The sequence below is a fragment of the Lepidochelys kempii genome, chromosome 3 (assembly GCF_965140265.1).
Source record: "Lepidochelys kempii isolate rLepKem1 chromosome 3, rLepKem1.hap2, whole genome shotgun sequence".
NCBI lineage: Eukaryota > Metazoa > Chordata > Testudines > Cheloniidae > Lepidochelys > Lepidochelys kempii.
The window spans coordinates 96160743-96186763 of record NC_133258.1 but is presented as its reverse complement, the minus strand read 5'-3'; the positions used below and the strand labels follow the sequence as shown (position 1 = coordinate 96186763).

General features: G+C 40.8%; 1 protein-coding gene across 11 annotated transcripts in view; it reads right to left on the bottom strand.

Annotated features, from left to right (window-relative positions):
* The window catches only part of NCOA7 (nuclear receptor coactivator 7), a 167338-nt gene that overhangs the window by 12673 nt on the left and 128644 nt on the right, over nucleotides 1-26021 (bottom strand). For 9 of the 11 annotated variants that reach the window (XM_073337224.1, XM_073337228.1, XM_073337223.1 and 6 more), the window contains 3 exons: nucleotides 24195-25246; nucleotides 22926-23094; nucleotides 7961-8108 (listed from right to left, as the gene is read on the bottom strand). In XM_073337224.1, the coding sequence (XP_073193325.1) occupies nucleotides 7961-8108; nucleotides 22926-23094; nucleotides 24195-25246 (1369 nt within the window). Of the gene's footprint in view, nucleotides 1-2485; nucleotides 2777-7960; nucleotides 8109-22925; nucleotides 23095-24194; nucleotides 25247-26021 lie in introns of those variants that run through there. The other 2 variants (XM_073337229.1, XM_073337232.1) reach the window with 2 other exon arrangements.

Below are 26021 nucleotides of genomic sequence, written 5' to 3'. Positions count from 1 at the left end.
TACTGTTGTGCAATCTCTTTATAATGAAAGTTGAACTTACAAATGTAGAATTATGTACAAAAAGTAATTGCATTCAAAAATAAAACAATATAAAACTTTAGAACCTACAAGTCCACTCAGTCATACTTCTTGTACAGCCAATTGCTCAGACAAACATGTCAGAGTGTAGGGTTGTCCCGAGCATGAGGTTGCATCCCTGACCATCTTGGTTAATTTCCACTGTTGTAGCTGGTGTTGCAAGGTATTTATGTGGCAGATGCGCTAAAGATTCATATGTCATTTCATGCTTCTACCACCATTCCAGAGAACATACATCCATGCTGATGATGGGTTCTTGCTTGACAACGATCCACAGCAGTGAGGACCAACTCATGTTCATTTTCATCATCTGAGTCAGATGCCACGAGCAGAAAATTAATTTTTTTTTTTGGTGGTTCGGGTTCTGTAATTTCCACATCAGAGTGTTGCTCTTTTAAGACTCCCAGCAGCATGCTCCACACCTCATCCCTCTCAGATTTTGAAAGGCACTTCAGATTCTTAAACCTTGGATCGAATGCTGTGGCTATCCTTAGAAATCTCACATTGGTACCTTCTTTGTGTATTATCAAATCTGCTGTGAAAGTGTTCTTAAAACGAATGCTGGGTCATCATCCGAGACTGCTATAACATGAAATATATGGCAGAATGCAGGTAAAACAGAACAGGAGACGTACAATTCTCCCCCAAGAAGTTCAGTCACAAATTTAATCAACGCTTTTTTTTTTTTTTTTAAACGATCATCATCAGCATGGAAACATGTCCTCTGGAATGGTGACGAAGCATAAAGGGGCATATGAATATTTAGCATATCTGACAGGTAAATACCTTGTAACACCGGCTACAAAAGTGCCATGTGAATGCCTGTTCTCACTTTAAGGTGACATTATAAATAAGACGTAGTAAGCAGCATCTCCGGTAAATGTAAACAAACTTGTTTGTCTTAGCAATTGGCTGAACAAGAAGTAAGACTTGCAGGCTCTAAAGTTTTACATTGTTTTGTTTTTGAGAGTGTAGTTATGTAACAAAAAACAAAAAACCAAATATCTACATTTTTAAGTTACACTTTCACGATAAAGAGATTGCACTACAGTACTTGTATGAGGTGAATTGAAAAAAAAACCCCTATTTCTTTTGTTTGCCATTTTTACAGTACAAATATTTATAATAAAATAAACTGGACCCTTGCTAGAACGCGCATCTATATAGCACGAATTTGCATAGATATGGTCGTGGCCATGGATCCCAAATTTAATTACTTTAATTGCAATTCATTTTAACACGGTCCCCGCATTAATGCAGTCCCGCGCATGGATCCCAAATCCTGAGTTCTTGCGAGGGTCTGGTGTAACATAAAGTGGGCACTGTACACTTTGTATTCTGTGTTGTAATAGAAATCAATATTTGAAAATGTAGAAAAACATCCAAAATATTAAATAAATTTCAATTGCTATTCTCTTTTTTAACAGTGTGACTAATCGTGATAAATTTTCTTTTCTTTTATTGCCGTTAATTTTTTTGAGTTAATCGCATGAGTTAACTGCGATTAATCAACAGCCCTAATTCCAATTGATTTATAATTATATGCTCAAAATGAGAATGGAAGCAATTCATCAGTTATGTGCTGGGACACTTTTGTATTTTTATGTCTGATTTTGTAAGCAAGTAGTTTTTAAGTGAGGTGAAACTTGGGGGTGTGGAAGACCAATCAGACTCCTGAAAGGGATACAGTAGTCTGGAAAGGTTGAGAGCAACTGATTTAAGAGATATGAATTTTCTGTTTTTTCCTTTCTTCTCTCATTAACTGTGGTCTCCCTGGAACCTGGACTTTTTTACATTTTTAATTTTGAATATTTTATAAGTGACTCCTCTCCCGCACACTGAGAAAATAGTGGAGGGGGAGGGTTGATTACAAAGCTTTCATAATGCCTCCAGGTTTCAAAAAGAAAGAACTCAAACCAAGTCTACCAGCAAATATGTTTGTACTGATGTATAACTGAATTTGCAAAGACAAGCAGCTGCAGATATGTTTCTTCTTAACAAGTCCATCATCAATTTCTATCAATAAGGAATAAAAGTCAACCCCATCCTACCACCCGAAAAGGGACAGAATTCCAGTTCTTAAGAAGTTAAAACAAAAAGGCATTCAATGAAGACAAACTCTCCAAAAGTTCACCTACTTGCATCACACCAAATGAATTAAATATCTCAATGCTGTAGTCAGGCCAAAACAGCAATGAAGAGATATGCATTACCAACCATTTACAGGTCAGTTCAGGTAGCATAAACATTAAAAACCCCACAGAGATCTGAACTGCAAAAAGTACTGCCATTTTTAGGAACAAAGAAGCAAGCCCCAGCATGCAGAAATATCCAGTTAAAATGCATTTTAGTTTATTGGTACAGAGATAGAACACAGCACCACAGCATTGTATGCAGTCCAACATACCTGCACAAAAGGCTCCTGGTTAGGTCTGACACAGTAAACAATCTGAATATCCAAAGGTATCTGTCGCACTCTCATTGTTATGGAATTTATTTTCACTATATCAAACTTCTCTGCTGTACTGCCAAAGCTGTTTCCTACACGCTAGACAAGGCAGCTACTGCTTCTGCCACGCTGTGATAATATTGCTTATACACTTCCCTGGTACAGTCTTACTTTCTGTTTCCCCAACAGAAAGTATAAGTTTCACAAAGGATTATGACCAAATTAGGGCCTTCCTCAAAGCCATTTCCAGGCAGATCCACCTTCATATGTAAAAGCTGTACAGAGTTGGTTGGTGGGTTTTTGTACCTTTGGAACAATTTCCAGCTATTTCCTTATTACCACCAGAACATATTTAAAATAGAACAATGAGTTCAGCATGATAGGAGCAGTGGTTTGCCTCCCATTCTTTGTGGCAGGCGTTCCGCAGCTCCTTCACTTTGAACCTGCACTGCAGGGTGTCCTGGTCATGGCCCCTTTTGGTCATTCAGCGTGAAACCTGTCCGTAGGTATCATAATTCCTACGGCTGGAGCGCAGCTGGGACTGGACAGCCTCCTCTGTTTCTTTATACAGCATTTAAGCTACAGACTGTCAAGTGGAAGTTAACAATTACAAATGGGGGACAGTTTTTCAATATAAGCCCTACTTTCCATCCCTTTCTCTAACTTTTGAGCATAGCAACTCATTTGTTTGCAGATGGGAATGCTTAAAATAGGAGAGTTGTAGAATTTTTCTAGAGATGTTTGAAATTTTATTATTTAAATTCTTAAATACTAGATCAATTTTTTAAAATTAAAAATTGGTGTTGGAAGGCTAGCAGTTCTAAGTGCTACACTCAGCTGTGTTCTGGAACTAATAGAAGCTGGGGATGGGAGACTTGGATAATGAAGGAGGAACACTGAACAGGGGGTAGGGTGTATTCTATAGGCTCCAAGGAGAAGAGGCTCCAGGCTCTGATATTCAGGCTACTTTGAAAATCCACAGGTCTCCTAAGCTCCAGTCAAGCAGGACTCCTCCTCTTACTCCTGGGGGAATTCTGCACCAAAATATTAAAAATTCTGCACTATAAAATTAAAAATTCTGTACACAATATTTTAAAATGCTGCAAAATTCCACACATTTTGTCAAAATAATGCAATATAATCATGCCAGTTTCAATTAGTTTGGTAATTTATTTAAACTACAATACAGTGGATGGAGAATGGGAGTGGGGAGCATTAGACGAAATCCCCAAACTCCCTTCGTCTAATAGTAATGTAGCTAGGTTTGACATTATAAGACACACACACACACACCCCCATACGTTCACTGTCACATTGTAGGCAACTGAAGAGCACGTAAGGGCTGGGGTATCAAACTCACAATTTATACTGGCTACTGACCATCTCCAGAAAGGTAAGTACCAAACAGTTCATGGAGCCCATTTTGATAGGATTTTTTTTTCAGTCCAAAAATTTAGGCCAGTTCTAATCACTAAGCACCATAAGCATTTATAAGGCCATACTGTTCTTTACACCACTCTGGCAATGTAAAGGAGCCTTAAAACTTTTACATCCGTTTTGTATTCCTGGGGGAATTCACAAAGACAATGGGAACAATTCACTAAGCAGGAAGGCTGCTACATTCCGCTTTGCCCCATGCCTACCTCCTCAGAAACACCTCAAAGCCCTGCCTCTCCATGCCAAGCATGCCACAATAGCAAGCAGGAGGGACAGAGTGTGTGTCTCCCTCTCACACACGACTGCCCACCCCCCACCCCCCTTTACCGTCCTAGTGGTGATTTACGTCTCTACCAGCTGCCCCGGGCGCCTGAACCAACCTGCCTGCGCTGCCAGGGAGGGGCACATGACTGCTCTTGTGGGCTTCCCTTTGCTTCCCCATCAGAAATCATTTTTCTGCAGGGAAGCGAAGAAATCTGTGGGGCCATGAATTCTGCACATGCACAGTGATGCAGAATTCCCCCAGGAGTATCCTCTGCACACCTAGCAGTGGAGAAGCAGCCACTGGGGATAGGGCAAGGAGCAAGTCAAGGAAAGGGGCTGGCTGGAGAATGGGAATGAGTCTGCAACCTGGTAATGAGAACCAGCTGGAGTCGGGAATCAGACAGTGAGGAATGGTTGGGAAATCAAGGCCATCTGTGGGTCCTGGGAATGAGGTGGTCTGAGAAGCAGAAGCATAGAGCTGGTGAGCAATCTCCTCGGGGGGCGAAGGGGGGGGGGGGGAGGGGGAAATCTTTTCATTCTCGACAAAGCTTTCACCAACATTCAAGTTTTCACTAGATAATATACAGAAATGTTCTTGAGGCAGAAGCCTGACATGAGATGAAAGAAGAAATTAACAAAAATACAACAAATTCCAAACAAAACATTATGTTAATTTACAAGTTACTACGCATAATTCAAGAGAAGATACACCAAATAAGTGTGTAAAATAAAATCCCCAAAGCATGAACAGTTACCGAGAGTCACCTTGTTACCCACCCCACACCCCCAGTGAGAGAAAGAGACTTGCTAATGCTTAGGCTGGTGCTGTCAGGCAACTGACACCCAGTCGTTAGCTACCCAAACAATCTCCTCAGGGCTATGCCAGCCTTCACTTTGCTTTACACTTTACCCATAGGGGCACTTCAGTCCCTGAGCTGATCACCCCTGTGATATTCAGCCCTGACACCAGCTAGTCACAGAAACATGAGGTTTGCTATCCCAGTGTACACTCCAGCTTATTTGATTCAATTCAGGATCAGCTTCTATGTAACACCACAGCCCTGAGATATATTTATAATTAAAACAATCCTAAGTTCATCATCAAAAGCTAAGATTTAGGAGACAGTGAATGAGGATAATGGAAACATAAAGGTTATATGTAAAACAAAATCCATACATGCTTTCTAGAGACTGAACTTGGTTAACCTGCTGAAGTTATTTGTCTAAAAGCAGTCTCTTCTCACCTAAATGTCTTTTATAGTGCTCCCAATCAGGACAGGTTGGGATCCTCTTTTCATGAATGTAATCATAGAAATGTAGGACTGGAAAGGACCTACTCCAGACCCCAGCATTAAGGCAGGACTAAGTATTATCCTTCTCGCCAAACCCAACAAGCGTTCATGGGTGGGGGGAAGCGGTTCTTAAAAACCTCCAATGACAGAGATTCCACAGCCTCCCTAGGTAATTTATTCCAGTGCTTAACTTCTCCTTACATTTAGGAAGTTTTTCTTAATATCAAATATAAATCTCTCTTGCTTCAATTTAAGACCATTCCTGCTTGTCTTGTCTTCAGTGGCTAAGGAGAACAATTTATCACCCTTCTCTTTAGAACAATCTTTTACTTGATGACTGTTATCATGTCTCCTCTCAGTCTTCTCTTCTCCAGACTAAACAAACCCATTTTTTTAAATCCTTCCTTGTAGGTCATGTTTTCTAGACCTTTTATCATTTTTGTTGCTCCCCCTCTGGACTTTTTCCAATTTGTCCACATCTTTTCTGAAGTTTGGTGCCCAGAACTGGACACAGCTCTGCAGCTGAGGCCTTATCTGTGCTAAGTAAAGCGGAAGAATTACTTCTTGGGTCTTGCTTACAACGCTCCTGCTAATACCTCCCAGAATGATGTTTTTGTTTTGTTTTTTTTGGGGGGGGGGAAACAATTTTACATTGTTGACTCATATTTAGTTTGTGATCCACTATAATCCTCCAGATCCTTTTCAGCAGTACTCCTTCCTAGGCTGTCATTTCCCATTTTGTACGTGTGCAATTAATTATTCCTTTCTAAGTGTAGTACTTTGCATTTGTCCTTATTGGATCTCATCCTATTTATTTAAGGCCATTTCTCTAGTTAATCCCATTGCCTGATTATTTCCTAAGGTGCAGGATAATGAGATGTCCTTTTGCCTCCTCCTTATATGCTCACATCCCATTTTTTGTACCTAGAGTCAGGGTGATCTGCCGAGATTTATTCCCTGGTGTGACTTCATGTTGAATTCACATATTCATGCTGACTTTATGTGCACTGTGTTGGCTTGCAATGCTTAACTTACACATGAACTGAGGCGGGCAGGTAAATATACATCCCTTGCCTGGCAGAAACCCATTTGTTAAGAAACCTGCCTTGATTCAGAGACTCTTTTAGGAACAAAATTTCTTATATCTGTAAAAAAAAAAAACCACACACCTTTTTATGTAGTATCTGCAAAAACAAACAATGAGGAGTCCTTGTGGCACCTTAGAGACTAATAAATTTATTTGGGCATAACCTTTCGTGGGCTAAAACCCACTTCATCAGATGCATGGAGTGAAAAATACAGTAAGTAGTATAGATACACACACACATACACACAAACCCAGCACAGCACATGAAAAGATGGGAGTTGCCCCTTATCAAGTGGGGTGTCAGTGCTAACAAGGCCAATTCAATTAAGGTGGAAGTGGTGGTATCCATACACACATTTCACAATGGTATTAATGATCAGCGTGATCCTGGCTTTCATTAAAGATCCTACATGACATCATTTATAGATAAATAGATGAAAGCGGTGTACAAGATGATGTAGTTTGTCACGCTTGTTAGGCGTTCTTGTTACAGTACAGTGAACCCTTTGCCAATTGACACTGAGGGGTTCTTACAGTCACAATGGTGGAAATCAGAACCTAATGTTACAAACAGTTCTACCCTTAGCATCAAACCCACAAAGTCTGTTGAACAAAAACATGTTCCAAAGATCAGCACCCAGACCTCCTTAACTCTGTCCCAGTAATGCAACACTCAAAATAAAGTTCACTTATACTTCACAGTTATCTATTCAGCGCAAAGCTTTTTCCCAGAACTGTAAAACTTTAATACCTTATTTATCTTATTCTTTTTCATACGAACATTGTGAAATGTTTGGCCTTTCACACATGTATGTACAACCCACAGATCAGAGATACATCAGCAATGCTGTAAAAGTATTCATTAATGATTTAAAACAGATGCTCAAGCAAGTAGTATGCTAAATGATATTCTCCACCTTGAAACTTCACTGAAGCTGACTTACGAGTGCCCTTTTTTGCAACATTAATACTATTGTAACATTTGTAAAGTTTCAGAAAAAATGTTCTCCCTCAAAAAGGCTACGAAATATGGTTTAAAAAAAACTTTGTATGATAGTTGCAGTAAATATTTGTATAACTTCTATTGACTCTGCTGGAATCAGAAAGTTCCTTGCCTGATCACTACCTTGGATCACTAGAGATATAAAGGGAAAGGGGAGCTGTAGGGATCAGAGTAGGTATGTTGGACAGCCACAAAGCCTGAGGACACCATAATACAAGGAATAAGAGTCCTATCAGTAAAAAAAAGTGCCAGACTGTTAGAAAAATTAAAAGGGTGGGTATTTAGATTCGCAGTGGATGATGCACATTCCCTGTATCATTCTTGATTCTCTGAAAATAGAAGGCACTCACCTCCCAGCTTTTAGCTGATGGCTCACTGAAGAAGTTGTCTATCATATCAAGCTCTTCCTTTTCCACCACTACAAAACCTTGCTCTTTGGCATCTTTTCCATATACTTCTGGTGACCACTGAACAAAAAATGTATACAGATGATCTACCCTGTGAAGCAAAACAAGAGAGGACACGGTATTCAGTTTTCCACAGAATTGTCATATGGTATACAAAAATTAAGGGCCCTATTTTATTAAATTTTCCCCAGAAATTTATCAGAGGTTATTACTACAACAACAAAAATAAGTAAAAATTACCCAGAAAAATTATTAATTTTTTTCCCCACCAAATATTGGGGATATTTGTGTGGATGGAAGGACAAGGGAAAGAATTATTCAGTAGATTAATGCTTTGATGAGTCGAATTCAATGTAGTTTGCTGCAGAACTAAAACAGAACTCAAAACTCAATGCCACCTCTGAGTTTAAGAAAATACTATATTTCTAATCCTCAATTTAAAATTTTCATTTGAACAAACAATTTACTGTTGTAGACTTGGTACTATTAGTCCTATAAATATTTACATTTAATAACTGGGCCACACCATTTGCAGTGCATACACTCAACATCCTTTTCTCCGGTTTTTGTTTTCTTAAAACTTGATTACTTCCTTGTGTTCTGAAACGTACTCTGATACAGATTTTCATTTTCTTTCCATTTTAGTGTGTCAGATCTTTAAACCGTTACCTGCTAACCACTTAAAATGTGTAACGGGTGGGTGTGAGATTCATCAGTACATTCAGATGTACATGCACTTCAATATCATATATATTATTTTGACAGGTGTTTATTTTTAAGCATTTTTTTAGATTTTTATCAACTGAAATTTCAGTTGCAGAGTTGTCAGACAATTATTGAATGACAGAGACATTGAGATTAAAATTTTTTAACGTTTTGTAGACAATTTGCATATTAACAGTTAACATCACATACCAAAATATCCTTAAATCTATAAATACTTGTTTTTACTAATCACTTGCTAGTCGATTTGTAACAAGCCTAATTAAATAGACTAAATCACTGTTTTTTTTCCAATACAGTCTTACTTTGCCTAGCTGTAAATTTCAATTATCATTGAAGGAAATATTTTTTCATCAATATTTATCAACATTTACCAATAAAAATCTAATCCACCCAGGCCTACCTAGAAGATCCTTTCTACATTTCAAATCATTTTAGGACTTATGATCTATGCATGACTGATCTTGAACATTTTTATAAAACACCAAATAAGCAACATCATTAAATTTCATCCTAAAATGTGAATACTGCAATAAAATACCTGTGATTGGGCTAGGTCACTTGACTCAGGCTCATGGGGCTTAGGCTGCAGGGCTATAAAACTGCAGTGTAGACATTTGGGCTCAGGCTGGAGCCTGGGCTCTGGGACCCTCTCCCTCATGGGGTCTCAGAGCCCCCAAGCCCTGAGACCCTGCAAGGGGTGAGGCTCCCAGAGCCTGGGCTCCAGCCTGAACTTCTACACTGCAATTTTATAATCCCCCAGCGTGAGTCAGCTGACCAGCGTCAGCCACAGGTGTTTTATTGCACTGTAGACATTTTCTTAAGAGTCAAATTCTGCTGATGGCTACTCCAGTGTAAATCCAGAGTAACTCCATTTAAGACAATGGAACTACACTGGTCAGAATCTAGCCCTTAATCACTTAAATTATCAACCTCCAAATTCTAGACAGATTAGTCCCCAACTAGAATTTTGCAAGTGAGCTGCAGGGGCACTTTTTAGTGTTTAACAAAATAAATTACACCTACAAAAAGGGACACCAATAGTTGGCTACAAATGCTCTCCCAGATCTCAGCTACATCTTGGGCCACTGGCTCACTTTGGACCCTCAGCTTTGCTGCAACTCCCCAAGCCCCCAAGCAGAATGAGAGGTGGGTTTTTGGGACAAATCCATGTCCCAATGGAGGCCCTTCTGTTTTTACTGAATTTAAGTTCTCATTTTAATTTTTTTAAAAAAGTGACTATGCTCGCAAAGAAAAACATTCAAAATGCAAGGCCAAATCCAGTGTAATCTTTCAGAGCCTGTGGATAGTCTGTAATAGTAGCCCAGAGATGGAGGGAAACTGTGAGAGTGGGCGGGAAGAAGGTCACTGCGTGGAGGGACACCGGAGCACAAGTGTCAGCTATCCATGCTTCCTTAGTGGACCCCAATTTAATCAACCCAGAGATCCAAGTGACGATTCAACCCTTCAAGTCCAACTCTTTCGATTTGCCTACAGCCAAGTTGCCTGTCCAGTACAAGGGCTGGTAAGGAACGTGGACTTTTGCAGTCTATGATGATTATCCCATCCCCATGCTGTTGGGGGAAGACTTGGCCAATGATGTGAAGCAGGCCAAGAGGGTAGGAACGGTCACCCGCAACCAGGCTAAACAAGCAGTGAGGCCTAGCTCTGTTCCGGAAACTTCTATCAGGACCCGGTCAGAGGTGATGGACCCGGACCCCAGGCCAATGTCTGCAACAGCAGTAGTGGATCCAGTCCCAGAGACCCAGACGGAACCAGTCCCAGAACCAGAACCAGCCGAACAACCAACACCAGACCCAGTGTCAGCACTGAATCCAGTACTTGCAACCTCAACACCAGAGGGCCCCACCGAACCTGAACTGGCAGCAGCCCATAACCCTACACAAGAGGCTCAGCCGGAGCCTGAATCCCAACATAGTGCACCAGCGGAGAGCGGTTCACAGTCAACGGAAACAGCCCCATCCCCTACATCGCTTCCAGAGGGACCAAGCATAGGTCCACAATCCAATGAGGAACTGATGTCTCCAGCATCAAGGGAACAGTTCCAGACCGAACAGGAAGCAGATGAAAGCCTCCAGAGAGCTTGGACGGTGGCACAGAGCAACCTACTGCCTCTCTTCAAATCGATCCAGGTTTGTTGTAGAAAGAGGACTTTTATACAAGGAAACTCTTTCTGGGGGACACCAGGAAGACTGGCATCCTCAGAGACAGTTGGTAGTTCCAACTAAATACCGGGCCAAGCTCTTGAGCTTAGCCCATGATTACCCTAATGGCCATGCTGGGTGAACAGGACCAAAGACCGTTTGGGGGGGGTCATTCCACTGGGAGGGAATGGGCAAGGATGTTTCTACCTATGTCCAGTCTTGTGAGGTGTGCCAAAGAGTGGGAAAACCCCAAGACCAGGTCAAAGCCCCTCTCCAGCCACTCCCCATCATTGAAGTTCCATTTCAGAGAGTAGCCGTGGATATTCTGGGTCCTTTTCCGAAAAAGACACCCAGAGGAAAGCAGTACATACTGACTTTCATGGATTTTGCCACCCGACGGCCGGAAGCAGTAGCTCTAAGCAACACCAGAGCTAAAAGTGTGTGCCAGGCACTAGCAGACATTTTTGCCAGGGTAGGTTGGCCCTCCGACATCCTCACAGATGTAGGAACTAATTTCCTGGCAGGAACTATGGAAAACCTTTGGGAAGCTCATGGGGTAAATCACTTGGTTGCCACTCCTTACCACCATCAAACAAATGGCATGGTGGAGAAGTTTAATGGAACTTTGGGGGCCATGATACGTAAATTCGTAAATGAGCACTCCAATGATTGGGACCTAGTGTTGCAGCAGTTGCTCTTTGCCTACAGAGCTGTACCACACCCCAGTTTAGGGTTTTCACCATTTGAACTTGTATATGTCCGTGAGGTTAAGGGGCCATTGCAGTTGGTGAAGCAGCAATGGGAGAGATTTACACCTTCTCCAGGAACTAACATTCTGGACTTTGTAACCAACCTACAAAACACCCTCCGAACCTCTTTAGCCCTTGCTAAAGAAAACTTACAGGATGCTCAAAAAGAGCAAAAAGCCTGGTATGATAAACATGCCAGAGAGCGTTCCTTCAAAGTAGGGGACCAGGTCATGGTCTTAAAGGCGCTCCAGGCCCATAAAATGGAAGCATCGTGGGAAGGGCCATTCACGGTCCAGGAGCGCCTGGGAGCTGTTAATTATCTCATAGCATTCCCCACCTCCAACCGAAAGCCTAAGGTGTACCATATTAATTCTCTAAAGCCCTTTTATTCCAGAGAATTAAAGGTTTGTCAGTTTACAGCCCAGGGAGGAGACAACGCTGAATGGCCTGAAGGTGTCTACTACGAAGGGAAATGTGGTGGTGGTGTGGAAGAGGTGAACCTCTCCATGACCTTTGGGCGTATGCAGCAACAGCAGATCAAGGAGCTGTGCACTAGCTACGCGCCAACGTTTTCAGCCACCCCAGGACTGACTGAACAGGCATACCACTCCATTGACACAGGTAATGCTCACCCAATTAGGGTCCAACCTTACCGGGTGTCTCCTCAAGCTAAAACTGCTATAGAACGGGAGATCCAGGATATGTTACAGATGGGTGTAATCCGCCCCTCTGAAAGTGCATGGGCATCTCCAGTGGTTCTAGTTCCCAAACCAGATGGGGACATACGTTTTTGCGTGGACTACCGTAAGCTAAATGCTGTAACTCGCCCAGACAACTATCCAATGCCACGCACAGATGAACTATTAGAGAAACTGGGATGGGCCCAGTTCATCTCTACCTTGGACTTAACCAAGGGGTACTGGCAGGTACCGCTAGATGAATCTGCCAAGGAAAGGTCAGCCTTCACCACACATCTCAGGCTGTATGATTTTAATGTACTCCCTTTCGGGCTGCGAAATGCACCCGCCACCTTCCAAAAACTTGTAGATGGTCTCCTAGCAGGATTAGGAGAATATGCAGTCACCTACCTTGACGATGTGGCCATATTTTCACCCTAGCTGAGATATGGGGGGCGTGTCATAAATATAAAGGGAAGGGTAAACCCCTTTGAAATCCCTCCTGGCCAGGGGAAAGCTCCTCTCACCTGTAAAGGGTTAAGAAGCTAAAGGTAACCTCGCTGGCACCTGACCAAAATGACCAATGAGGAGACAAGATACTTTCAAAAGCTGGGAGGAGGGAGAGAAACAAAGGGTCTGTGTGTCTGTCTATATTCTGTCTTTGCCGGAGATAGACCAGGAATGGAGTCTTAGAACTTTTAGTAAGTAATCTAGCTAGGTATGTGTTAGATTATGATTTCTTTAAATGGCTGAGAAAAGAACTGTGCTGAATAGAATAACTATTTCTGTCTGTGTATTTTTTTTGTAACTTAAGGTTTTGCCTAGAGGGGTTCTCTATCTTTTGAATCTAATTACCCTGCAAGATATCTACCATCCTGATTTTACAGGGGGGATTTCTTTATTTCTATTTACTTCTATTTTTATTAAAAGTCTTCTTGTAAGAAAACTGAATGCTTTTTCATTGTTCTCAGATCCAAGGGTTTGGGTCTGTGGTCATCTATGCAAATTAGTGACGCTTTTCATCCAACATTTCCCAGAAAAGGGGGGGGGGTGCAAGTGTTGGGAGGATTGTTCATTGTTCTTAAGATCCAAGGGTCTGGGTCTGTAGTCACCTAGGCAAATTGGTGAGGCTTTTTACCAAACCTTGTCCAGGAAGTGGGGTGCAAGGTTTTGGGAAGTATTTTTGGGGGGAAAGACGTGTCCAAACAGCTCTTCCCCAGTAACCAGTATTAGTTTGGTGGTGGTAGCGGCCAATCCAAGGACAAAGGGTGGAAGATTTTGTACCTTGGGGAAGTTTTGACCTAAGCTGGTAAAGATAAGCTTAGGAGGTTTTTCATACAGGTCCCCACATCTGTACCCTAGAGTTCAGAGTGGGGGAGGATGCATGGGGGCAGGTAAGCAAGATGTGTGTGGAGAAGAGTTTATCTCTGAAGTTTAACGGCAATTTAAAATGTCCATTAAACAACTATTTCACTGCTCCATCACCGTAGCACAACTACTTAGCTAATGTGCTTCTCCAAAGTGGCTGGATAACAGAAATTAGAGATGCAAAAAGGGGGTGGTAAATAAAAGTTATGTGCACTATACAGGCTGAGCAAACCTGGGGATGATCAACAGTAATCAGCTAGGAGAGCTTATGGAAGGCTTATTCTGCAGCTATTGAGGACTCTACTCTCTGCAAATCTGAAGCCACCTGACTAACTCGAACAGCTAACAAAATCTGCATGCTTATAAAAAATATCAAGCTGGGAGAGCTTGTGGCTATCATAATGGTGGAGGAGAGAAGGCTTTTATTTCTAGTTACAAGATTTTTTCCCATGGACAACTTCAGCAGAATGATCTTTCCCACTTCCTGACTTGCTCAAGTAATAGCAAGATTCCTATGCTGAATGGATGAAAAAGTTTCCACATTCATTTGATCAACAGTTTTAAAATTTCTAAGGGGACAACAAAATGTCCAAGTTGCTTACAGACTCATTTTTAGCTTAACCTGTAGAAAACATAGTCACAGTTGAGCTAGACACGTCTGACGTGCAATACTCTGATCCAAAGTTTGGGAAGCTAGCTAAATTTCTACTAATCCCTGTGAAGGGACTGATATGCAGAGAGCTACTGTTGTGAAAGCATGTTTGAAAGTATTTATATTTGTGGGGGGAAAAAAATTCTATGACAGAGCTAGACAAATTCATACATTGTAGACCCAAAGCAGATTCCATAATGTACGTGACAACCTCAAAAACAAAGCCAGACAAGAGGATGGACTGAGAGAACCAGTACGAGCCATTAATAGCAGTTTCTTAAAGCATTATACTGTGCATGTACTGAAAAACTACTGTGTATGCTTACAGCACTGTCTAAGTATAAAACTGTGTGGTTAGCATTCGCTAAAATCCCATGTACATTTAATGTAAATTAGGTGCAGCCCTTGTACCAATGGTAGGGTGTGCAACCCACGGTGCTAGAAAAGTTTTGCATCACTGACCTATTTAAGAGGCAGGCAAATTTTGAGAGATTTTTTATTTTTTTAAATTATTTTGACTAAGGCCAGTTTTACTATCTAATTCAGTCATCTGCTTTTCAAACCAAGGTCCTTGTATTAGGCAGTCACTACAAGAAAAGGTCAGTTGTTCAAAGGATGAAATGATGTCCCTTCTGAAGGTAACTGAAGAAGTGATATACAACACATCACCTCTGGTTCAGTGCAACATTATAAATGTGAAAATGGAGGAATTCCCAGTTCTTACTTTCTAAAAATTATAACTGACAATTTCCTAACTCAAAAAGCGTTGCATCCAACATGGGGAAAACCTGTCTTAGACCTAATTTTGCCGATAAAGAGGACATGATCACACAACTAAAAGTTAAGGGTTGCCTAGATGCATGCAACTGTGACTGGATTACATTTGTTATGTGCACAGAGATAAAGTCCCAACCAGTAATAAATATATAAATATTAAATATTATTGAATATGTATAAATATATATATATACACACACACACACAGTGCTTTACCAGGGACATTTCACAAAGATGAATATTATAAGCCAGATGAGCTAGGAGAAAGAATTTAAATAGAAAAATGTTAGTGATAATTGGGAACTGTTCAAGAACATTTTACTAGATGTCCCAAAAGCAAAAACATGAGAAAGAAGGCTATGCTGGTTAAACAAAAAAAACAACCTCTGACCCATACCCTTGCTTAGAGGGAAACTGAAAGCAGTAATAAAAAATAAATATGTAACAAATAGAAAAAAAGGGAAACTTTTAACAGTAAATATATATTAGAGGTGAGAAACTGTAGGAAATTGATAGGGAAGCAAAAGGACACAAGATGAAATCCATTGCCAGCAGAGTTAAGGACAATAAGGAGAGGTATTTTAAAAATATACAGGAACGAAAGGAATCTTGACAATGGTAGCGGTCCATTAAGTAGAACTGTCACTAATAATGCAAAAAGCAAGAAGTATTCAAAAATATTTGTGTTCTGTATTTGGGGAAAAGCTAAATGTTTTCATATCATATGAGGGTGATTAAACAATTCTACATAAGTAACTTAAGGGCTTGTTACACAGCAGCTACTGAAGTTAGACATCTTTAAATCAAGAGTTCCAGATAACTTGCATCCAAGAGTTTTAAGAGAGCTGCCTGAATAGCCTTTTACTTTTTAATAGGTCTTGGAACACTGGGGAAGTTCCAGACGACTGGAAGAAAAGCTTATGTTGTACCAATATTTAAAAGGGGGAAAGAGGGCAACCCACATAGTTTCCCAGACTTCAATCCTGGGAAAAATAATGGAATGGCTGATATGGGACTCAATTAATAAAGTAGGGCAATTTAATTAATGCGGATCAGCATAGGTTTATAGAAAAATATCTCAAACTAACTTGGTATCATTTGTGATAAGATTACCCATTTAAATTAATAGCCTGATGTTATAATACTTAGATTTCTGAACAGCATTGACTTAGTACTGCACAACATGTTGATTAAGAAACTAGAACGATACAAAAATCAACAAGGCAATTTCAATTAATTAAAAAACTGGCTAACTGATAGGTCTCAAAATATAATTGTAAATGGGGACTGTTATTGAGCAGGAGCATTTATAATTGGGCCCTGCAGGAATCAGTTCTTAGTCCTATGCTATTTAATATTTTAGCAATGATCTAGAAGTAAATATAAAATCTAGAGCTGGTTGAAATTCAGAAATGTGGGAAACTTCAACATCCAGGAACAAAGATGCAGACCATACTTAGGCCTTGTCTACACTGCAGAGTTCTGTCGACGAAACAGAGGAGGTTTCACACAGCAATGCCATTGTTGACGACAAAATAAAACCACCTCGACGAGAGAGACCGCTTTTTGCAACAAAGTTAAAGCAACAAGGCATTAGTGTAGACCAGTGGCTCTCAACCTATTTACCAGTGTGGGCCACATATGCGGCTCTCTGTGTGTTACGTGGCTGCATCCACACAATATGTATGCTACCTGTATGGCCCTGAGGATGTCACATGGGCCACAGCTGTGCGCTGACTGGGCCACAAGTGGCTTGCAGGCTGCGGGCTGAGAACCACTGATGTAGACACTGCCGTTTCTTATATCGCCAGAGCTGGCCTCCCCCAGTATCCCACAATGCCTGCCACGACCGCTCTGCTCACTGTTTTGAACTCAGCTGCCCTGCAGGCATGTGCCCCTCCCCTTTCAAAGCTCTGGGAAGTTCTGACAGCTGAGCATGCCTCCGGAATCCTCTCCCCCTGCACTAGGAACACAGCAGCAGGCAGACTGTTGCTGGGGGGGGGGGAGGTGCAGTGCGGTGCGGCAGGCAGGGAGGCTGATGGCTGCCCTCCATCTAGCTATGCAGTCATGCACCCCTCCCTTTTCAAAGCTCTGGGGGAAGCAGAGCTGCTGTGGATATTGCTCCCAGCAGCTGGAGAGTCACAGAACTACAGGCAGGCAGGCAGAGTGGGCTGCTGCTGCGGGAAGGATGGGAGAAGAGAGTGCTGAGCTGTGCAGAGCTGAGGGCTGATGTGTATGCGGGGGGTCCACACACTTGGTTTCTGTCTCCTCCCACCCCCAGCCCACTTCAGTTGGAAAGGAGCTGCAATCTACTAGGATGCCCTTGGAACAATGCAATTGAGAAACCTGCAACATGTGATGCTGTACCTGCCCCATAAGGTGTTGCAAACCCTTCCCAAAGCACCCTGTGGCCAGTTGCACAGTGGGATAGCTACCACAGTGCACTGCTCTCTGTGTCAACATACGAGCTGTTAGGGTGGATGCACTCTGCCGACACAAAGAGCATAATGTGGACATGCAACAGCAGTTCAATTAAAATGCTTTAATTAAAGCAGCATAATTTTTGTCTACAAAACTCTGTAGTGAAGACGAGAATGGGCTACTCCGTCATGGGAAGCAGTGACTCTGAAAAATACTTGAGTGTAATGGTGGATGATCAGCTGAATGCAAGCTTGCTGTGCAATGCTGTGGTTAAAAAGGTTAACATGATCATTGGGAATAGGAAATATTAAGTACAAGTAAGGATGTTATATTACCTCTGCATTTGGCACAGGTGTGACTGCTACTGGAATCCTGTATTCAGTTCTGGGATCAAGGAAGTCTCGTGGCTTGTGCTACATAGGAGGACAGGCTACACTATGACAGTGGTCCTTTCTAGCTTTAGAATCTATAAAGGGTATATGAAAGTGAAAATCCAAGGCACCCACTGGCTGCATGACTAGAACACATTCCAGAACACACTGAAAACCTAATCTATCTATGACTTGGTCTCTTACCTATTTGAAGTTTCAAAGGGCACCAGACATTGGTGCTGGGATGACCCAAGGAGTCCAATCCTTAACTTTATCCAGTCTGTTCCATGAATCATACCAACAATAGGAAAGGGAGGGAAATTTAGGGGCCAGCCTCTCCAGATGTCCCTAGCACCAATGTCCAGAGTCATGTCAAAATCCAAATGGATCCCTGTCACACCATCCATGATGTACAGTCCTGGTGTATTTGACATGGGACCATGTTATGATTCTAGACCCTTGCTAGTTAGAATGGAATTCAACTTGTTTGAAATTTCTTGCAAGAGATCCAACTTCAATAACCACTAATCTCTTCTCAGCTGAATGTCACAGTTTGTTTACAGCCAGGGTTCCCATGAACAGAAGACAAACCAGCCAGAATTTCATCCTGTCATATAAAATTAACTGTGTTGGAAACAGAAATTGCCCATATTCATCAAGCACCAAAACCCTACTACCTTTCTTTCCTGAAGCTACTGTGTGCACCAAACATAATAAGGGAGTGCCAATGAGAGAGAGTCGATGCCTGAACTTACCGTTTCCTGGATGCTGATACCAAGGCAAAAAATAAATCTATACATTTGGCTGATGAAAGGCTACTGTTGATAACGAACAAGGTTTACTTTTTAGTATGGAAACTACTCTGAATATTGTAGTAATTAGAAAAAAAAATTAAAGTAGCATGCACTTTTGTGTTTTGAATTTGTAAGTGTATATTTGGCAGTTCTGGATTCAAGCCTGATATGTATGTACACTTCAGTCCTCACAAAGCAGAATTTAAAACAAAAATGAAGAAATTATTGAATAGTGTGTTTCACCTTGAATAATTTCATACTAGTCTTCCTTAATCTGTGTTTTTTCATCACTTTCCATACATACCTTAAACTAAAAACCATTCTACAGTTGTTTACTTTCCAGCACTAGATATTTTTCCTCTCAATGCCTTTAAAGAAATAATTTTAAGAGTAGCTCAACTTCTAGCCTAATATCCTCAACAACAACTGAGGATCAATTCAGAAATGTAATTCTACAGATTCACTTAGTTCCAGCGAAATATAAAGCCATACAATACAAGCCCATTTATACTTACTCTCCAACGCTGTAAGCAACACCCATTGTCAGGTCTACCAGCAAGCGAATCAGTTACTCTCAGTCACTGTCCAAAAGCATTAGTGCTACTCTGCCAAACAGCAGCGCAAGAAGTTCCCTTATGAAGTGCACCTTTTTCAGCTGAGACTTCTTTAATGATTACATCTTCCCAGTTACGTGCTAGAGACAAGGCCTGCTGTGATTTTGCAATCAAAAGAGCAGCCCTGGAGTCACCGATTAACTCAACTACATCATCAGGGATAATGGAGAGACATATTTTTGGGACTTTCTGAAACTTGTAAGTCATGTATTGCACGAGAAGGAATCCAGTAGAAGAATTGAGACAGAAGACGAGGTGGATACATGAGCTGTTTACAATTTTGCTACAGTTTTGTGGCACAGGAAGAAAATACTGGGTTCTGCACATATTTTTTTTAAAAGTTGTAGTAAAAGCTATTAAAAACAGTTAAAACTAAGGAATGAAGTTTTTCTGTGTCTCCACTAGTGATGTTTGAAGTGGCTTACAGAAAACACTGAAAAACAGACTAATTCAGACAGGTATATGATGGTATGAAACTAAATTTGAAAATCATGAAGTAACTTTTGTCATGTGACTTTAGCACTCATGAAACATGCCAGACTGAAAGACCAGGGTGCCTGCACTATGTATGCACATAGCAAGTACTATACTGGGAGGAGCAGTTTAAGTTCCCATTATCTCACCACCACTGAAATGCAGTCACCCGTGGGGTTATTTACAGCAGTGGTTTAACAGCACACAGCAACACTACAAGAAAGTATAGGATGGAATAAACTCATTGGAGTTGAAACTATGGGGGAAATTTAACTAGACAGAATGACTGGCAGCATGGATGCTGATTTCTCCACGTTCTGGCTACAATTTTAAGTCTTAATGAATAAAACAAAGACCAACTAAGATGTCACACAGGTTACTATGACTGGGTCGCAGAGGGGAGAATTTGGTTTCACTTGTGGCAGGTTGAGAGGGTTTGTATGTGGCTATTGAGCCTATACAGATTTTTTTACTACACATTTGGAATGAATAATTTCATAAGCACCTGAAGTTTTGTAACTAAACAAAGCATTTTTTTGATCTATGGAAACAAACAAAAACAGCCCTACATGATCTGCTGTTCACAGCTTTCCCAAGGAATGGCACAGTGAAACGGACCTGATTATGGACACAGTGAAACTGTCAAGGTTTTGAATAGCAGCTCTGAAAAGTCACCAGTCTTGTTGATTTCACTGTGAGGCTCTTTGACAAAGTTAAGAGCAGCAGCAGCAGAATACTGGAGCGGTCAGCCTGCAGACTCGGCAACAGCAGTTCACATTTAGAATGATTTCTTTGTAATCAAAAGGGCTAGAAAATTAGTTTTAAAAAAATAGCTTAAATTATACGTGGCCACTTCACTCGCCAGAAATATTTTCTACTCCGCAATGACAGGTAGGCAAGTTATTTTTCGAGCATGGCTAAGGTTAATATATATATTTCAGATTTATCCTTGAACACAGAATAAGCAATCAGAGAAAGTGATTTAGCATTTTTTATACAACATTAAATTAGATACACCACCGACAAAGCAATACTGGCCTTGCATTAAGTTACAGTATCGTTCTAACTCTGAAGTGCTGACTCACATTTGAATCTAGAATTTTCTTAATCTACAGTTTTGTGACCCCACAGGAAGCAAGTACTGGGTTCTGCACATAGCTTTTAATTCACTGGCTATCTTCAACTACTGCTCAAACCACTATAAATTTAACTACTACCAACATTCCAGCCAGATTAAACCTTTCTCTCTGAGTCAGCAAGTTCCACACCACTGCTCTGCTTAACTAACTCCTTTCTAAAATGCACCAGGGGATCAGACATAGCTAATTTTATCTTTGGTTTTTTGTATTCTGAAACTATTAGAAGATTAGGAAAATATGATTTTTAAAAACTGCCTATAGCTTAAAACCCCTGACTGATATTTGCAACAGTGGGATAATTCTCTCTCCTTAATTTTTGGACCATCAATAGAACTAACTGAGCAGCTCTGAATATTATGTGAGTCCATTATAACAATACAATAGCAGAATGCTGTGGGGCGGGGGAGAGAAAGAGAGTATGAGGGTTGTATGTGGAAAACGGCAGCGGCTGGAAAAAAGCTCTCTCAGAACATAAGTCTGAAAAAGCCATACCATTGCAAAGATCATTTAGCAATCGGAAATGAGACTTTAAGTAATTGACTGCATTAAAGCCTTATTTCAACAAGTTTGATGAGCAAATACAGCCAGTTATGCTCTTTTGTTCATCAGTGAAAGCTAGAGGTTATTGGTACAGTGAAATCCAGGTAAGCAGTTTTTGCAAACTGGTCCACATCTGCCAAAAAGGAGAAAAATCAAGAGCATGGTTTAACGGGTGATTTACTTTGAAAAATGACCTTTAAAATAACTGGCATTGTGGGGTTCTGCATTTATTGCTGCTCACTGACCTACTAGCAAACTAAGCTAACTTGCTGTGTAAGAAGATAATTTTGTGATGTGCCAACCCCACAAACTCAATATGGGGAGTTAAAAAAAAATCAAATTGGCTTCCTTTTGGCTTGTACATCATTGCAGTTGTAAGAGGTCCTGCAAATCCAATTCTGCCCTAATTTACACCAAAGAAGCCTCACTGACTTCCATCCATACTCGGACACCTATGTAACTTGTAACTGCACAAGTGGAATTGACAGGCAGAGTTTGAAATTGGAACTTAAAAAATTCTATGTGTAAGCCCGAATAGATCCAGCTCACATAATCGTGTTGGCTCCATGCTGTTAACAAAACTTAGGTACAATGGCACTGGCCACCTTCTAAAGCATTTGACAGACAATCAGTCTCCAAATACAAACTGGGAACAGATGTGAGTAAGATGCCACTATTTTTACATAACCACATTGAAATGCAGACCTAAGTATTGTACTCTTGAGATTTGAAGGAAGCAATACCTTTTGATATGCCCACATTTGACAGAATTTCTCTGCAGCGGCCACATGACTATCTTTACAAGCTATAAATTCCAGTGGAATAAATAATATTTTAACAGGCTAGAAATTCAAGTGAATCATGATGCTATAATTCTTATGGATCTTAGAATAAGTTTAAGCAAGAAATTATTCTATGGATCTTAGAATAAGTTTAAGCAAGAAATTATTCAACTACTATACACAATATATCCTTCCAGCAGAATAAATTGTTTTTTTTCACAGCGGTCTCATTCAATTCAGAATACAAGGGACATAAAGGCTCATCGAAAAAGAAAAAAAAAAAATCTGGAATTCTTGTGTGCAGGAATCCAACCCTCCTTTGTTGAAAATTATTTATTACAATTTATACTCTTCTAAACAAACAACTGAACTTCCTTGACAGTCACTCCTTAATCCCCACCTCCCAAACAACTATCTGCTCACATGCTGCTAAGGAGTAGTACGCTTTCCTTTGTGCATCCAATCCCTCTTCACCCCACACACTTCCCCTGCATCCTCAAGAACACCACACAGACTCTACCTCCTAGCATTCCTGCTGCATTTGGGCTCTTGTGCAAACTCTGGTGTGGGATAGCAGGTGTCAGGATTTGCCCCTAAAATTGTTGATATGGTTGATAATTAATGAAGAGACAAATGTCTTTGTATCATGCACTGCAGCCTACCTTTCCCGAGGAACAGCAAACCAGTACTCCGGCTGCTTTCTCCTTTTACCATACTGCTGTGCCATGGTGGTGCTTTGAGCAACAAAGGATTTTCTCATTGGCTTGCCCACTTTGATACACAGGAACATTGGAGGGGTCTTGCTTTTCTCCTCTTTTGAAGGAAGCATATCTGAATCAGAGAAAAAAGGAATGACAGGCTTCCAGTACAGTACTGGTAGCTTAGATACAGACACAAAGATCAATCTCCTTCTGGGAAGGAATATTCAACAGCACTGGGAAACTCAAGTTTGCCACATTCACCCTGGGAAGGCCCGAAGGCCACCTTTTCAGTAAGACAGATGCCGAAGAACTGTCAGTGGTACACAGACCTTTTCCAAAGGGGAGATTTAAATTCCCCACCCCCCCAGACACAATTTGTGACCTCTAGACTATGATTCTCCTCTGTCCTACTCTGTTGTAAATCAAGGCTCTCTCTACTGAAGTCAATGGAGTTTGCTACCCTGGTTTTAAGGGAGAATGAGGCCCGTAGACTTGCCAAAAAAAAAAAAAAAAAAAGAAACACAACCAAACCTCACACGTGCTATGTAAACTGGAGGTCAGTTTGGCTCCAACTGTTCAAGAGTTTTCAAGTTCAAGAGAATTCCACATTTTCCAACGTGCTCCTATATTTCATCAAGAGTCACATAATAGTAGAACAAACAGAATGGTCACTCAGCAAGACTGTGCTTATACTCCTGCTCAGCAGCACATCTTGGGTGGTCCAGTAGCACAAAAAGGACTAAGAAACAGTATAAACATGTGCACGCCTGCACACACACACACTCTTTAGAGTCAATATGTTGCTGTGTACTACTCTGGATTTTTACACATTAGAAGTACATTGGCAGTCTTCAATGGAACTGCAGATCATGTCAATACATAGCAAAATAATAGTAATCTTTCAGCCACTGTGTGTCAGTCAACTCTATAAATGGATGACATTTTATTGCACTTATCGCTAAAATGTTACAAAAAATAGTTACTAAACATGGACAAAGCACGTTAGCCATTTGTCAAACTCAGTAGCCCAAACAATTAGAAGGGATCCTTTTTCTCCTACATTACTTCTGGATTGAGAATTTGTACAGTCAAGTTATCGCCTGAAGATTTATATTGTAAAATACCAAACTACACTGAAAAGGAAATTAACAGGAAGATCATCCTAGTGAGCACTGAATTGATACTGCCCAGCTCCCACAGTTAACAGAATAAGGATAGACAGAGACCTACCTTCAATTGGTACTTGAATTCTCTGTAACAGCCACAGTCTGATTTCTGAGTTATTGTCCAACTGTGTTTCTTGATACGCCTTGTCCAGAGATGGTACCAATGAAGATTTCACAGACTCTTTAAGATCCTTTTCCTCCACTGCAGGCAAGCTGACTTCCAGTGAAGGCTCTTTCCTTTCAATGCAGCTTGAATCGGGCTCCCCACTTTTAACTGTAAGAAGTTTGTTAACTTGGGACTCTGAACAGCTAAGTGTGAGGTCTATGCCTGTTACTTTATTGTTTTCACCTTCACCAATTCCAGCCTTATGTAGGTTTTCAGAAGACTGTGACCCATCTTTATCTTTATTGAGGTAAAACTCAATAAGTTTGTTTTTATCTAGCTCCTTTTGAGTGTCCAGTGTAGTCTCCACCTTACCTGTCGGGGAACTGGCACACTTGTTTACTTCTGGCATGACATCTTGCTTCTCACATGATTCTAAGTCTATATCAGCTTTGGGTTCAACATCATTCTTTGTGTCCAAGGAATCAAATGCCAGTAGGTCCTGGACTTCTGAAAGAGATTTGGTTACTTGCGACCTGGCTTTCCCTGACTCCTTGGGGTCAAAAGGAAAACCTTCTCTTACTGCATCTTTTCTGTCTAATCTGGTATTTGTAGGAGATGCAGTCTCTTGCAGTTCAACGAAGTCATCATCTCCTCCTCCTATAAGGGAATGTTCTTTGGTTTTGGAATCTGAAGCAGCTTTTCCCCCAGAAGGTTCCTTGGTATGTCCCCCTACAGCAGACCTTTCAGATGGTTCAGCGGAGGCCATGTCATTGGGAGGTTCCAGTGACTTAGATTCCATTGAAACAGGACTGTCAGAAGGCTTAAGAAGTTCAAAATCTGCAGACTTCTCCTTGTCCAAAGACTTTATTGATTTGGAATCATCCCCATTTTGCTGCCTCTTCTCCTTGCTCAGGGACTTGAATTTGCTGAAAGGGTTGATATCTTTCTCAGAGGAAAGGTCTTCCCACTCTCCTGGCCTGTACAAAGGACAAAGATCCTTTGGAATGTCACTGTCAGGAGAAATGGTGGATGTACGTGGGATGTTAAAACAAAATGGAAAAGAAAACAACTTAAATATGTCAAAATGATTTTAAACAAAACCAAACCAAAAAATGTACAAATAAAATGTAAGCCAGCTGAAATACATGGTATCAAAATGAAGAAGCTATAGGAAGTATAACTTTAAAAAGATGAGTAATTCTGCCAAGTATAATCTCATGGGGGAAGATATGGTACATATGTAATCAACATGGTATGCGTCATCAGGTACTCAATAATACAAAAATAAGGCCAGGTGGTGTAAAATGGCATTGCTTTACTGAAGTCAAAGGACCTGCACTGATTTGTGCCACCTAAGGATCTAGGCCTGTGTATTCTGTTACTTCTCATCCTTTATAAAAGAAGAGTGGAATGTCTGGGACAATACTCTGGGCTCTTGCCGCATTCCTGCTTCTTTAAATGGTAGAAGTTAATTATTGAAAGTACAGAAAACCACAGAGAGAACCTCTACATTTTTAAAGCACTTACACAACTTTAGAGCTGTAAATGCCCTACAAGGCATAAGTCACTCTTATTACTTGTTATTCCCTCAATGCTAAAATTGATCATTTGACTGCAGGATTTCCCCAGAAACTTTAGGGATCGGGGGGGGGGGGGGGGGGGCAAGCCATCAAAGAGCCTGAAAGTAGAAAAATCTTGGAAATATAAGGACATATAGCTCAAGATCTTTATTTACTTTATTATTCACACAGGTCAAGGTTAAAGAGTCTGAGAACAGATAATGAA